Source organism: Alligator mississippiensis, chromosome 5, assembly GCF_030867095.1.
Source record: "Alligator mississippiensis isolate rAllMis1 chromosome 5, rAllMis1, whole genome shotgun sequence".
NCBI lineage: Eukaryota > Metazoa > Chordata > Crocodylia > Alligatoridae > Alligator > Alligator mississippiensis.
The window spans coordinates 187,595,208-187,609,462 of NC_081828.1; the positions used below are offsets into that span (position 1 = coordinate 187,595,208).

General features: G+C 41.1%; 1 protein-coding gene across 5 annotated transcripts in view; it reads right to left on the reverse strand.

Moving 5' to 3' along the window:
* Positions 1-14,255, reverse strand: part of ARHGAP21 (Rho GTPase activating protein 21) — a 173,611-nt gene that overhangs the window by 49,662 nt on the left and 109,694 nt on the right. For all 5 annotated transcript variants that reach the window (XM_059729087.1, XM_059729085.1, XM_059729086.1 and 2 more), the window contains exons 5-6: positions 8,463-8,541; positions 5,107-5,161 (exon numbers count right to left, since the gene is read on the reverse strand). In XM_059729087.1, the coding sequence (XP_059585070.1) occupies positions 5,107-5,161; positions 8,463-8,541 (134 nt within the window). The remainder of the gene's footprint in view (positions 1-5,106; positions 5,162-8,462; positions 8,542-14,255) is intronic.

Here is a 14,255-nt window from a genome sequence, read left to right on the forward strand (position 1 = left end):
CTCTGCGCTGGGTGGGGCTCTCTGCTCCATAGCAGGGCTGGCCCCTCCCTTCTGCTCCCTGGCCAGAGCTCCGGCAGAGACTGTAGGTACAGCAGGGTCTGCCTGGATTCCCTCTGCTCTCCCCCCTATCCACTCCCTGCTAAGCACAGATTTCCTCTGTCCCCTCTGCCTTACACAAACACCTCTCAGCATTAGCTAGCCGACCACATGCTGGCTATGGTCCATGCTGTGGCAGATGGGACAATGACAGAATTAACAGGTAGCTGGTAATGTCCCTGTGTTGTTTTCTTATCACCCCTACTGAGTTGGGGTGATAAACACTGTGTCATTAATTCCCTGCTGAGCAGGTCAGAAGGGTGGCGGGCCCTCCCTAATCAGAGCGTCCTGTAAGGGCCTGGACACATGCCCCCTCAGCTCAATACTGTCGAAGGGAAGGGAGGGCTGCTCTGGCATCCCCCAGCTTCTAGCCTGAGCCACTGCAAGCATGTACCTGCATTTCTGGGATGTCTGTCCATTTACAAAAACTGATCCAGTCTAGCCTGGTTAGACTAACCTGCAAAGATTGAATCAATTCAGGCTCAGGCTTTTTGAATGTTGGTCCATAGCCTTAGGGCTTGTAAAACTTATCCACTACAGTAACACAACAGTAACTGACTGAAGAAATGCTAAGATCTAAAACTGACAAGTTCTGGAGAATCCCCACATTACAAATTAAATAGTTATGGTTCTGACCAAAAAAATCCAGTAAACTTTACACTTTGGTAGATAACTGTGTACTGATACACAAAATAAGACATAAAAGCAACTACTGCTTTTAAATATTTTGAAATATTTTTTAAATGTTATAGCCATTTGTAAGTAAACAGATTTACAACTGTGAGAAAGTAGAAATGGTAAAAAAAAAAAAAATTTCTAAGGTACTGGAAAAAGCTCACAGATAAGTCATTCAAATCAAAGCATCATATCTATGTATGTATTGAAATATATATATTTATTTGAAATATATACACATATCTGTATTTATATATAGATATAATATACTGTATATACATATGAATATATTTTGCAAATAATATATAATGTAATTTATAAATGTATTATATACAGATAATATATACATATAAAATTAAAATATAAATATCACATTAAATAATATAAATATATTATGTATATATAATATTTTGATATTAATTGAAACAATATATATCATATCATATACATGATGTTTGACTTGAAACATCATGATGTTTTGATCTGAATTACTTCTCTGTGGGCTTTTAGATCTATAATATGTATGAGGTATAATATATATAAGGTATATATGGGGGGTATATATGGGGGATTCTAGAGATTGGGGATAATTTTTACCAGTTAAATCATTCCTCCTTTAATCCCAGTTATGGCCTGCACAAAATTACTGCAGAGTTGAAAGAAAGGAACGCATTTCATTTTATTAGCATTCCAATAATACTATATCCTGAGGAAACAAATGGATGAGATATTGGTCATTTTTTATTATGGAGTATTTTAAGTGTTTTGGCCAGCAAGCCAAGAAGCATTGTTAAGGAGGTTTAAAAATAAAGAAAAGTTGAAGTGCATCAATACTCATTGTCTGGTATATACACACTTATTTGGATACAGCTGACAAAATATGAAGAAAATAAAATGCACTTTGAGTATTCTTGTTAGTCCTTTAATTCTTCTGAAGGAATTAATATATGTAAAAGACAAGTAGAATGTTCTTAATTCTATTACAATACAAACTGGGCCACTGCAGTTTAGCTTAAATTACAGTAGGAATATTTAGACATCTAAAAGCCCTGAACAATTACATTCCTGACACAGATTGCTGACAAGGACCCAGAATTCCAATGAGAGTTGTAAGCTGAGCACATGCAAGTTGGTGGTGGCATTATCATCATGGTTATCGATCAGAACCACTGCCTGGCAATTCTATAAGCCCTGCTTCTCTCCCCACCTAAAATGAAGCTCTTTTAAAGCTTGTTATAAAAATACAGCTACACGTATCCTCCCAAAGCTGTTGTTATGCTTACCTGTAAGATATGGGAAATGTAGCTATGACCAGAATTAGATAGTTCTGGGCAAACTGTACAGTTCAGGTAATTAAGAATAGGATACAAAAACTTACACCCCCTCAAATGCTCATAGTAACTATCGCCAAGTTATGCTCCAATATTTTATCATCTAAACCAGTTGTTTTCAAACTTTTCAATCAGAACACTGCCACAACTTTTTTTGATTTGGCAGCACCCTTGTTTGAGAACCATTGTTATACTTCCTCATCTTAGTGCAGTGCTTCTCAACCAGGGTGCTGCTGCATGCTTCTGCCTGTATTTGGGTTATCTGATCAAAGTAAAGCAGGCAAGAGCAAAGGCCTAACTAGGGAATTTTGCATCCTGGGCAAAATTTCCCTGTACCCTTGTGGTCTTACCACATCCCTTCCTGGTCTGACTCAGCATGCTCCTCCCAGTAGCAGAGGAGCACAGGACAGTCCCACCTTCCCATCCCACTTCTGTTTCCAGTAGTAGCATGTGGGGTCAGACTGGGAAGGGCTGAAAGAACAGCATGGGCTCACGCTGCAGCTGGTTTTTGATCTGCTTGCACAGGAGGCCTACAGGGCACACCACCCACATTATAGCACCCTGATTCACCAATCTAAATGATTTAACTTGACTAGGTTCACGTTCTGGTGAATGTACCTGTAATGCAAAAAACAAAAAAAACAAAACCAAAAACACCCCAAAACATTTTCAGTTATTGGCATATTTGCAAGCACCAGCTTCATTTGGAATGGGTAAGAAAGGGCACCAGCCCCAGGCACTCTCTTAGGGGGGGTACCAGAATGGCTGCTCCTCAGATTCTGGGGTGCTGCAGCAGGTGCAGGGACTCCATGCCACTGCTGAAATAGTAGAGGCTGGAGAAGGCAGACAGCTCTGCACCAGCAGCAGCCAGGGATTCGAGTCCCTGGGGCAGGTAACACTGGTCTTTGCATCTCCTTGTATCAACCCACTGGGAATGCCACATACTTATATTTTATGAACTCAGTCGCATATTCAGAAGCTTTAAACCCTTGTAATTACTTATTTTGATATATCCAGAGCTGAAAGTAATAAGACTGCTGGTAGGAGATGAGACGAGACAGCAGAGGTTATTGTCACAGGTAAACGCTTGAAATCTGCCCTGCATTTAAGCAGATTTACTGTGCTCCCTTCTGCCTCTAGGCTCACTTAAACCATTACACACAGCACCATGCTGGTCACCAGTCAACTACACCGAAATTTAATGTTGCTTTCAGAAAACCTGATCTCTCCCATACAGCTACACATTCAGTTCTTTACTAGACCTCTTCCCCCCTGAACAAAAGCCCAGAACAGTGCCTATGCTCATCTCTGGTCCACCTCTTTACCCATACAACAGAGAAGCTCCTGCAGAAACGTATAACATCTGACATGCTTTTATACTTACATGATTTTTACTTGTCCAGTTTATCAACGTAAAATCCAGTCAGACTTGTCCTTCTAATTCCTTTAGGCATTTTTGCCAATACTGCCTTTTATGGTAGAATATCTCAAAAAATGGATTTCCATAGTCTATTCAGCATGCTTTTCAGCACTTAGCATAACCTTCCCTCAAGCACAGAAGATGGCATATTTATCCTTGAAACTAATTTAGCTCCAAATTTACATGGCCTGCGTACACTAGCAACTTTCCATAGTTCTTCAGCTGTTATAGTATACTGTGTAAAAAGCAGTTCATAGTGCAACATTTAATCAAGGAGGTCGAAAATGAGATTACAAAAGCGTATCAACACTTACTTCCTCAACCTTTAGGTCTGAGTCATGCAACCTTTAATGCTTTTTGTATATAGTCTTTGTTTTCAGGCTTTTTTGACAAGATTTCATTAGATACTTTTTAAAGACATGGTCACAGGGTAAAATTCCCTATACAATGCTAAAAAAAAAATACCCTCAGTTTAAAACTGCCAACAAGCTTAATGTTCATAAAATTGTCAGAACCCTGTTTCAATGTTTTTAAACAAAATTTCACTTTTTCTTTTTTTTAAATTTAAACAAATTATTACTTCAACAAAATTAAAAAGGTCAACACTGAAATTAAGTACTTCAAAAATATCAAAACGATTCATTTTGACTGAACGAAATGGAAATTTTGGGGGACTTGTCTATTTAAAAAATGCTGCTGCTTTTTTTTTTTTTTTTAAACATTTTTCATCTCATAATCTATTAAAGAAAAATTTTAGTAAATTTACCCAGCTTTAGTAAATGGGAGTCCTTCTACTGACTTCAGCCAAACCAGGAATATACCCTTAGTTCCTTTTTTAATAAGCAAAGCAGACATCACAGAAATTGATAGCACTTGCATTGAAAATACTTCCTAATTGTTCTTGATGACTGGATTTTGAAGGTCTGTTTCCAGGAAATGAATTTATTAAAGATCTACAGGCACATATTACACAGACACTTGCTCATACTCTTATCCCAGCAGTCATCAGTAGTCCAGTTTTTGATTCCTCTTTTGTGGTCTTGAGTATTATGACCTTTTTTCTACCAAGTGTATTCAACATGCTGTTGCTAAGGTCATTATCTTGGCTAATCAATGACCTCTTATGAGTCCCTCACTGGGCCCCTTTTTTCCTTCTCCAGAAAAATACCTTTAAGGTCCTGCAGTGTCTATCTAACCTTATGGGATGCAGCTAATCACTATACAGACTGCAACTTTTACCCTGATGGTCTCAATCTTAACTGCCTTCCTGTCAGCTTCCCCCTTAAAGAGCCTCATGTTTTCTCTCACACTGAGCCTCATGTACTGGAAAAGCTGACCCATACAATCAACAGCGCTTCCTTCTTACCTCTACCTTACCTTACCTGGTCTAATAAAAGATATCAAATTCACCCAAGGAACCTTGTCTGCCTCCTCCTTACCTCCAAATTCATACTCAGTTCTCTTCAGGGATACAAAATCCAAACAGCTGATCAAAACAGTATACATTCAAAACCTTTTTCTCAGTAAAACAATGTGCTTCTACACCAGCATATATTAATTTCGAATTTCAGAAACACAACATACCAATTGGAGGATGTCTTCATCTTTTGGCATAACACTAAGTTCCAATATGCAGTCACTGAAACACAACAGAATAGATTATTCACAATTTGAAAAGGAGCTTTTCTTCTGTGTTAATATAGGGAGAACAACACTGATTAAGATGCAGTCTAGTTGTTTCCTCAGGTCAGAACTGTTCAAGCATTCAGAGTGTAAAAGTTAAAATTCAGTGAAGCTTCACATGGGGTAAATCACCATCAAGTTTCAATCACAGTATTGCCAATAAACTCATTCTTTTCCTCTTTACATTCTGAATTTCACTTACTAAGGTTCACATGTACATGTAATATGTTAAACATTAGGAGGTATGTTGTTATAATGCATAAAGATTCAGTAGAATTCACAAGTGGTAAAATCCTTCTTCAACACTTCAGCACACAATGTAATGCTGTTTATTGAATAAAGCCTCTTTTATTCAGGGAGTTGGGACAAGGAAGTTAGGGGCACACACCATAATTACACTAGCCAATTTTTTATTTTGCATTCACATGCAAATGCAACTTTAAAAAAATAATAATTTTGTTTAACCTCTGAACTAAATAATCTGACCGTCTTCCAGGCAGAAACGCAGAACATCTATCATTACAGCTTAGCTGGTAAACAGACAAAAGTGGTTATGTAAAGAGCAACTTTCCCCTCATGAGTACAACTATGCTACCTATGACATTCTGAACAATCTTGCAAAAAACAAACAAACCCCACAATGGAAACAACATTTAATTCAGGAAGTTACAAATTACCAAGACCTCTTTAGAGCTTCTTACACAAAACTCAAAGTAGCAAACTGTGAATAAAAAATTAAAAACTTCAGCCTTACAAATATGTAGCACTGGACCAGCTGGACACTGTCATTTAATCCAAGAGTAGGCTACATATAGTAGCAATGCAGACATCTCCACCACACTACTGTGCTTTTAAACCAATCATGAAAACATCAACTAAAACGACATTAGTTATTCAAAATGAATTTTGTTTCACAACAAAAGAAATACTAGTTCTTGGCTGGTGTGTCCCATGTCAAATCTGGGTCATTGCATTACAGTTACTAAACCCAAAGGCATTGCTGTCAAACCAGAAAAACAAACCAGTCAAAAAACATAACAGACTTGGGAAACTGGTCAACTAATCATTGGGGTTGGAAAAGACATTTCATAGATTTCAGACATTAGGGCTGGAAGGGACCTTGGGAGATCATCGAGTCCAGCGCCCTGCCCCAAAGGCAGGAAGTCAGCTAGGGTCAGAGGATCCCAGGAAAATAAACGGCCAAACACTTCTTAAAGTAGTCCAGAGTAGGTGCTTGCACCACCTCTGGAGGGAGCCTATTCCAGGCCTTGGGGGCTCAGACAGTAAAGAAGTTTTTCTTTATGTCCAGCCTAAAACGGTCTTGGAGGAGTTTGTGACCATTGGACCTTGTCATCCCTTGGGGCACTCTGGTAAACAGATGTTCCCGCAGATCCTGATGTACACTCCTGATGTACTTATAGGCAGCCACCAGGTCCCCTCTGAGCCTGCGCTGAAGAGTCCCATGGCTCTCAGTCTCTCATCATAAGGCCTATTCTCCTGCCCTCTGACCATGCACGTGGCTCTCCTCTGGGCTCTCTCAAGCTTCTCCACATCCTTCTTGACTTGCAGAGCCCAAAACTGGATGTAGTACTCCAGCTGCGGCCTCTCCAAGGCCGAGTACAGCAAGAGGATGACATTCTGAGATTTACTTGAGAAGCATCTACGGATACAAGCCAGAGTTTGGTTTGCTTTCCCAGCTGCGACATCACATTGGTGACTCATATTCATCTTGTGGTCAGTCATGACCTCCCTTTGCACCTATTGAAGATCAGGCCACCTCAGGCCTCTACGCCCTTGTTGGGGCCTAGGCCTTTATGGCCTCCACCCCTTTCCTCTCACTGGTTCCCTTAGCCTAGGCCCACTGCGCCAGACCAGCCCCAATCCAGTCCTTTCATGCTTCTCACCCTTCTTGCACTTCACGCCCAGGCTCTGCTTCTCAACCTCTCAGGCTTCTTGTCCCTCTTGTGCTTCAAGCCCATGGGCCCTGGTTGGCACCTTTTAGCGCCCTGAGCAAGACCCCTGGCAGGGTTCAAAACAGTTGCGTGCCCCTCTGGCAGCACCATGACCTCTTCCCCTGAAAGTCACAACCCAGTCCATGGATTCACAGATTCATTAGCTAGCACCAAAATATATGAGCCCCCGGCTCCAACTAAAACTCCCATTGGCTGTATAACAAAACCCTCTTCATCCTAGGTCTTCGCTCCCTACAAGCCCTCTGTTCCTCTTAAGCCCTGCCCCTTCCCGTCAGGTGACTCTCCAGTCACCCACAGGGCTTTCCACTCTTGGCCTGATGACTGCTCTGATATCCCCGCTGTGGTTTAGCTCAGCTCCCTGCAGCCTTTGACCCCTGGGCTGCCTAGACACCTGCCCCAGTGCAGCTTGCTACTTTGCCACTATTTCCTAGGAGGGTTACTCGCCCAGGGGTAGCCTCTGTCTGAGCAGCTACAGGTCTGCCTGTTTCCTGGCAGCCCGTCTTCTAGCTGCCAGCCATCCCAGATGGCTACTCTTCCTCTTAAAGAAACAGAAGCCCTCTGGCTACATGTTACAGCAGTTGCAATAAGCAAATATAGCAGTGGGTTCACATGAATGGGGGAGGCCTCCAAATCCTGGGCAAAGATGTCCCAGGCGAATTTCAGCTTTAATAAAAAAGTCAGGACTCTAAGAAATGTATTCTTCGTGAAAGCAATGCCTTCTTCTGGAAGGAATAATGTGTACTTAGTTCTTTTTCATGCATGAATTATTCTGTGGTTTATTTTCCATTACCAACTATAAGCAAGAGGTGACATTCCAAATTGTGGAACTGGCATCTTGAGTGATATACTGATATCCTAAGTGATAACTGATACATCGAGTGATATACTGACAAAACTCTTGTTCGTATAGTTGTTGCAGGGGGCGAGAGGAAAGGATTTTTGCACGGTCAATGCAAAATATCGAGCCATATCTCTGTTTCTTACTATATACAGACTGTGAAGAGATTTTTTTTCCATTCAAATATGATTTAAACACTAATTTGCAATGAGTCACTAAGAGAAGCCCAATATTTTAAGACAAGATACTTGTCTGAAGTGGTTATGTAAAATGTGATTGTTAATAGAAGGCATGAACAGACACATAATACATGTAAAACTTTCACATCCACCCACATACAATTCATGTACACAGACTGACATACTTTGGTAGAACCATGTAATAGTCATTCCCTCCTTGCTTCAAATACATTAATTTGGCACTCAAAAAATAAAAAAAAGTCTTACCTGTTCTGAATTAAACCAATTACTTGAGAATATGTCTTTCCTATAACACTTTCTCCATTGACCTTTATAATTCTGTCACCTACAGGGAAAAAAAAGACAATGCTGTATTATCTCCCTGGGATATGCCACAGCAATTTTTTGCTTGCTTTGAAAACAAAAAACAATGAAACAACACCACAACAAATACCTGTTTGAACATAAACAGGTGTAACAATATCAGATGTTAGCTTGAAAGTCCGATCTCCAAAAAGGAACTTTCGAGGCATGTACTTCTGTAATGAGTATAGGCGCTTTTTTTTTTTTTTTTTTGCATACAATTTTCAATCTAAATCTAAGGTCCCAAATAATCTTATTTTGGGACTTGAAAGCGATTTTGATTCACATCTCAGTTGGAATACTCTCTCTTTTCCAGTTAACAGATAAGGAAAATTTTCTCTTCTCCTAGAGACAGTGATAAGTTGCTTCAATTCTCTCCTGAGGTAAAAGTCCTTGGCATCAAACTTATGCTGTTTCTACATCTTCATGGCTCAAAGTATCAATACATTAATGATAGTGCAATGGGCTAATTCCATGCCATTTTGATTAATACTCAAGTCAAAATGCACTTGCTTTCACTTTTCCACAAAGTTGGTTGTATTTTACAAGTTTACAAAAGTATCCCAAATCTGTTGCATTCAGGGGCCCTCTCTGCAGGTAGGTAAAGAAATGCAAGAAAGGGCCTAATGCATGATCCACACAGTCTCAGCTCCTGCCATGCCAGGCATACATGGCAGGAGGCATGATTGTGGGACTGTCAATTACATTCCATCATGCTTTATTGATGGTGCAGAGGGAACCCAATCCACGCTGCACCAGGAAGAAGCAAATTCCCACAGCTGGGAGACCAGCTGGTGCAATCTCCCAGCTGTTAGGGTGACCCACGCACCCCTGGAGCTGGGGGATCACAGGAGCTGCAGTCTCCCCATGGTGGAGTGCATGATGCACCCTCACAGCTGGATGAATGGAAAAGCTGTAGTCTCCAGCTTTGTGGGCACAGGCTACAAGCAAAAATTAAAACTGAATAGACACCACCTATAAAGTTATTACACACCTTTCTTCTGCATTTGAAGCCCAGATCCGAGATGTCACAAAAGGATTATTGAGGCTCATTTGGCCCTCTGACTACTACCTCATGGTGCTCATCCATGTGGGCACCAATAACACTGCCAGAGGTGACCATGAACAGATCAACAGTGATTACAGAGCTCTGGTGCTAGAGTGATGGGAATAGGGCTCAGGCGCTGTTCTCCCCAATCCTTCCAGTCAAGGGGAAGGACCTTGTTAGGAGCAGACATCCTTCAGATCAATGCATGGCTGCACAGATGATGTCGCCAGCAGGGCTTTGGCTTCTTCGACCACAGGATGCTGTTCCAAGAATGATTGCTAAGGAAGAGACAGGATCCATCTCATGAACACGAGGAACAGCATCTTCGCAGACAGGCTCACTAACTTAGGGAGGAGGGCTTTAAACTAGGTTTGGAGACCAAAACCCTGAAGTAAGTGGGGAAGCAGGTAACCTGGAGGAAATACAAGCAGGAAGGGGGCAACAGGGGAGGTCTGCTCATTCTTCCTGAGAAAGTAAGGCAATTGGCTAGTTACCTCAGCTGTCTGTACATGATGCATAGACAGCCTGGGAAACAAGCAAAAAACTGGAAGCCCTCTCACCATCTCATAACTATGATATGACTGGAATCACAGAGACTTGGTGGGATAAGCTTGCATGACTGGAGTACTGTCATAGATGGGTATAAACAGTTCAGGAAGGACAAGCAAGGGAGAAGAGGAATAGCTGTGATTTATGTAAAAGAGCAGTACGATTGCTCATACTGCAACAAGGGTGATGATGTGGTGGGCGTCAGCCACAGACCACCAGACCAGGAGAATGAGGGGGATCAGGCTTCCTTCAAACGGCTAGCAGAAGTTTCCCCAATCACAGGCCCTGGTTCTCATGGGGGACTTCAATTGCCCTGACCTCTGCTGGAAGGGCAATACAGCAGCGCACAGGCAATACAGGAAGTTTTTGGAGAGTGTTGGGAACAATTTCCTGGTGCAAGTCTTGGACAGCCCAATGTGGGGCCATGTTCTTCTTGACCTGCTGTTGACAAACAGGGAAGAATTTGTGGAGAATGTAGAAGTGGACAGTAACTTGGGCAGTAGCAACCACAAGATGATTGAGTTCAGGATCCTGAGGAAAGGAAGGAAAAAGAAGAGCAGAGTAAGGACCCTGGACTTCAGAAAAGCAGACTTCAACTCTCTTAGGGAACTGATGGGCAGGATCCTCTGGGAGGCCAGTCTGAAGGGGAAAGATGTCTGAGAGATCTGACTGTATTTTAAAGAAACTTTACTGAGGGCACATGAACAAGCCATCCCAATGTGAAGATTAGCAAGTAAGGCAGAAGATAAGCTTGGCTTATCAGGGAACTCTCCAGTGAGCTCAAACACAAAAAGCAAGCTTACAAGTAGTGGAAACTTGGATAAACACCTAGGGAGGAGTGTAAGAGCATTGCTTGGGCATGCAGGGATGAAGTCAGGACGGCCAAAGCACAACTGGAGTTCTAGTTAGCAAGGGTCATGAAGGACAACAAGAAGGGATTCTACAAATATGTCAGCAACAAGAGAAAGATCAGGGAAAACGTGGGTCCCTTCATGAATGGACAAGGCAACCTAGTGACAGATGATGCAGAAAAGGCTGAAATAATCAATGCCTTTTTCACCTCAGTCTTCACAGGCGGGGTCAGCTCCCAGACTACTGCACTGGGCAGCAGTTTGGGGAGTAGGTCAGGAGCTGTAAGTGGTGAAAGAACAGGTCAGGGACTATTTAGAAAAGCTGGACATATACAAATCCATAAGGCTAGCCACGATGCACCCAAGGGTGTTAAAGAGAGTTGGTAGATGTGACTGCAGAGCCGCTGGCCATTATCCTTGAAATTTCATGGCAACTGGGAGAGGTCCTAGATGATTAGAGAAGGGCAGATATAGTGCCCATCTTTAAGAAAGGGAAGGAGGATTTGGGGAACTACAGACCTGTTAACCTCACCTCAGCCTCTAAAAAATCATGGAGCAGGTCCTCAAGAAATCCATTTCTAAACAGTTGGAAAAGGTTATTAGGAACAGTCAGCATGGAGTTACCAAAGGCAAGTCATGCCTGACCAACCTGTTGCCTTTTGATGCGATAATGGGCTCTGTGGATGCTGGAAGAGCAGTGGACGTGACATACCTCGACTTCAGCAAGGCTTTTGATATGGTCTCCTACAGCCCTCTTGCAAGCAAGATAAGGAAGCATCAGTTGGATGAATAGACTAAGATGGAGAGAAAACTGGCTGGATCATCAGGATCAAAGCGAAGCAATCAATGCTTCGCTTCATGTCAGCTAGCATCAAATGGAGTGCCCCAGGAAACAGCACTGGGGTGGGTTTTGTTCAGTATCTCTATCAACTATCTGGATGATGGGATGGAGTGCACCCTCAGAAAGTTTGCAGATGACACCAAGCTGGGAGGAGATACGCTAGAGGGTAAGGCTAGGATTCAGACAGACTTAGACAGATTGGAAGACTGGACCAAAAGAAATCTCTTGAGGTTCAATAAGGACAAGTGCAAAACTGCACTTAGGATGGAACAATCCCATGTATCAGTAAAGGCTGGCTAAGCAGCAGATCTACAAAAAAGGACCTGGGGGTTACAGTGGACAATAAGCTGAAGATGAGCCAACAGTTTGCCCTTGTTGCAAAGATAGCTAACAGCATACATGGCTGCATCAGTAGGAGTGTTCCCAGCAGATCAACAGACGTAATTATTCCCCTGTATTCTACACTGGTGAGGCCACATCTGGAGTACTGTGTCCAGTCTTGGGCCCTCCACTACAGAAATAACATAGACAAATTGAAGTCCAGAGGCAGGCAATGAAAATGTTTAGGGGACTGGGGTATGTGACTTGTGAGGAGAGGCTCAGGGGACTGGGCTCATTTAGTCTGGAAAAGAGAAGACTTAGAGGGGATTTAATAGCAGCCTTCAACTATCTGATGAGTGGTTCCAAAGAGGATGAAGCTAGACTGTTCTCAGGTGGTGGCAGATGACAAAACAAGGAGCAATGGTCTCAAGTTACATCAAGGGAACTTTAGATTGGATATTAGGGCAAAAATTCTCACGAGGAGGGTAGCAAGGCACTGGAACAGGTTACCCAGAGAGGTTGTGGTTGTCTAGATCTGGCTAGACAAAGACCTAGATGGGATAATATAGTTGGGGATGGTCCTGCTTTAAGCAGGTGGTTGGACTAGATGACCTACTGAGGTCCCTTCCAATCTTAATTTTCTATTATTTTATGATTCTCCAGTAATAACTTTATAGCTTGCTGAATCTTTTTAAAGTGCCCTAGTTATTAGCCAGTCTAAATTAATTAAGCAATTAACTTTGTAGATGCCTAATATATGTAACATGTAAAGGTAGCCTAAATTTTCCAGGTTATTAAACCACAGAAATTGTCCAATCAACTGTGAAACAAATGTTCAATACTACAAAGTGCCTTGAGATAGAACAATATAAACAGACAAAACATCTGAAGCACAATTATCTAAATGTTTATTAGATTTTTAAAATGTTTTAAGCTCCAATTAGTGTAACTATAAAACGTTACCACAAGTTGCAATGGAACAATCCAAGAAAAGTGGTTCCACAAAATGAGAGCGATACTCCATACTGAGCAACTGTATCAGAAATCAAGCAATCTGACTGATAGTTCACTGAATGGTTTATAACATATGAATATAGCTGCATCTTGCAAATCATGTTTAAAAAATCTGAAGTTTTAACAAGAAACAGTGACATGACCCAATTAGATATAATGACTATCCAGCAACATTCTTAAAAGGACACTCAGGTCATTTAAAGAAAAATGTTTATAAATTATTTATGCTCTCCATTCTGTATGTTTAAAGCCTTTTTATAAAGAAGTCTGAAAATAAAATATTCTCTATATAGATGTTCTCCTCAGTTTGGCAAGCATTGCCTTTTCTGAATGAAGCTGAAGTTAACAAAGTTTCTTCGTATAGCTTCAATGTATATGGTGCTTTATCAAGGCAAAACATCTTTGTTTGCACAGCAGCAAATGATGTTGTCAATCCTTAGAACATATTTTTTTTATCTCACTATACCAGAGTAAAGGTGGAAGGAGGGTTAGGATCTTTTGCAGAGCCTCAAATCTGTGTTATTTTGAAATTTCTAAATGCCCTTCAGTTTTCATTTTTTTTTTTAAACTTATCTGTTTCAGGTACAAATAGGTGCACAGCTATTAAAAGAAAACCTAAAATCTACAACTATGTCAGGAGTATTCTATTTGGTTTACAGATATTCCTTTTATAAATATACAGAGTTTCCCATCCTTTTAAGGATAGAAATTCATATTTACAGTGTAATGAAGCTACATTATTTGTGCTTTCATTGTTTGTACAGTTGCTCCAACCTTACTGCCCCCCCACTTTCTTGACAATTTAAAGTAACTGCTAAGTACAAAATTATGTACAGAATAATAAATACACATGACATTTTACAATGATGTGCTCCCTATCAAAAGTGCTTAAATACTATATTAGACAACTAAAAAAGTGGCTAGACCCAAACTGGGGCTGCTCAGATTTATTTACTTTAAAAGATCCGAGTGGTAACAGAACAAAGTACTAGTAACAAATCATTTAGTGGTTCTGCACATAGCCAATATAAATACCCGTTCACAACTGTTATTGTCCTTCATCTCCCATTCCT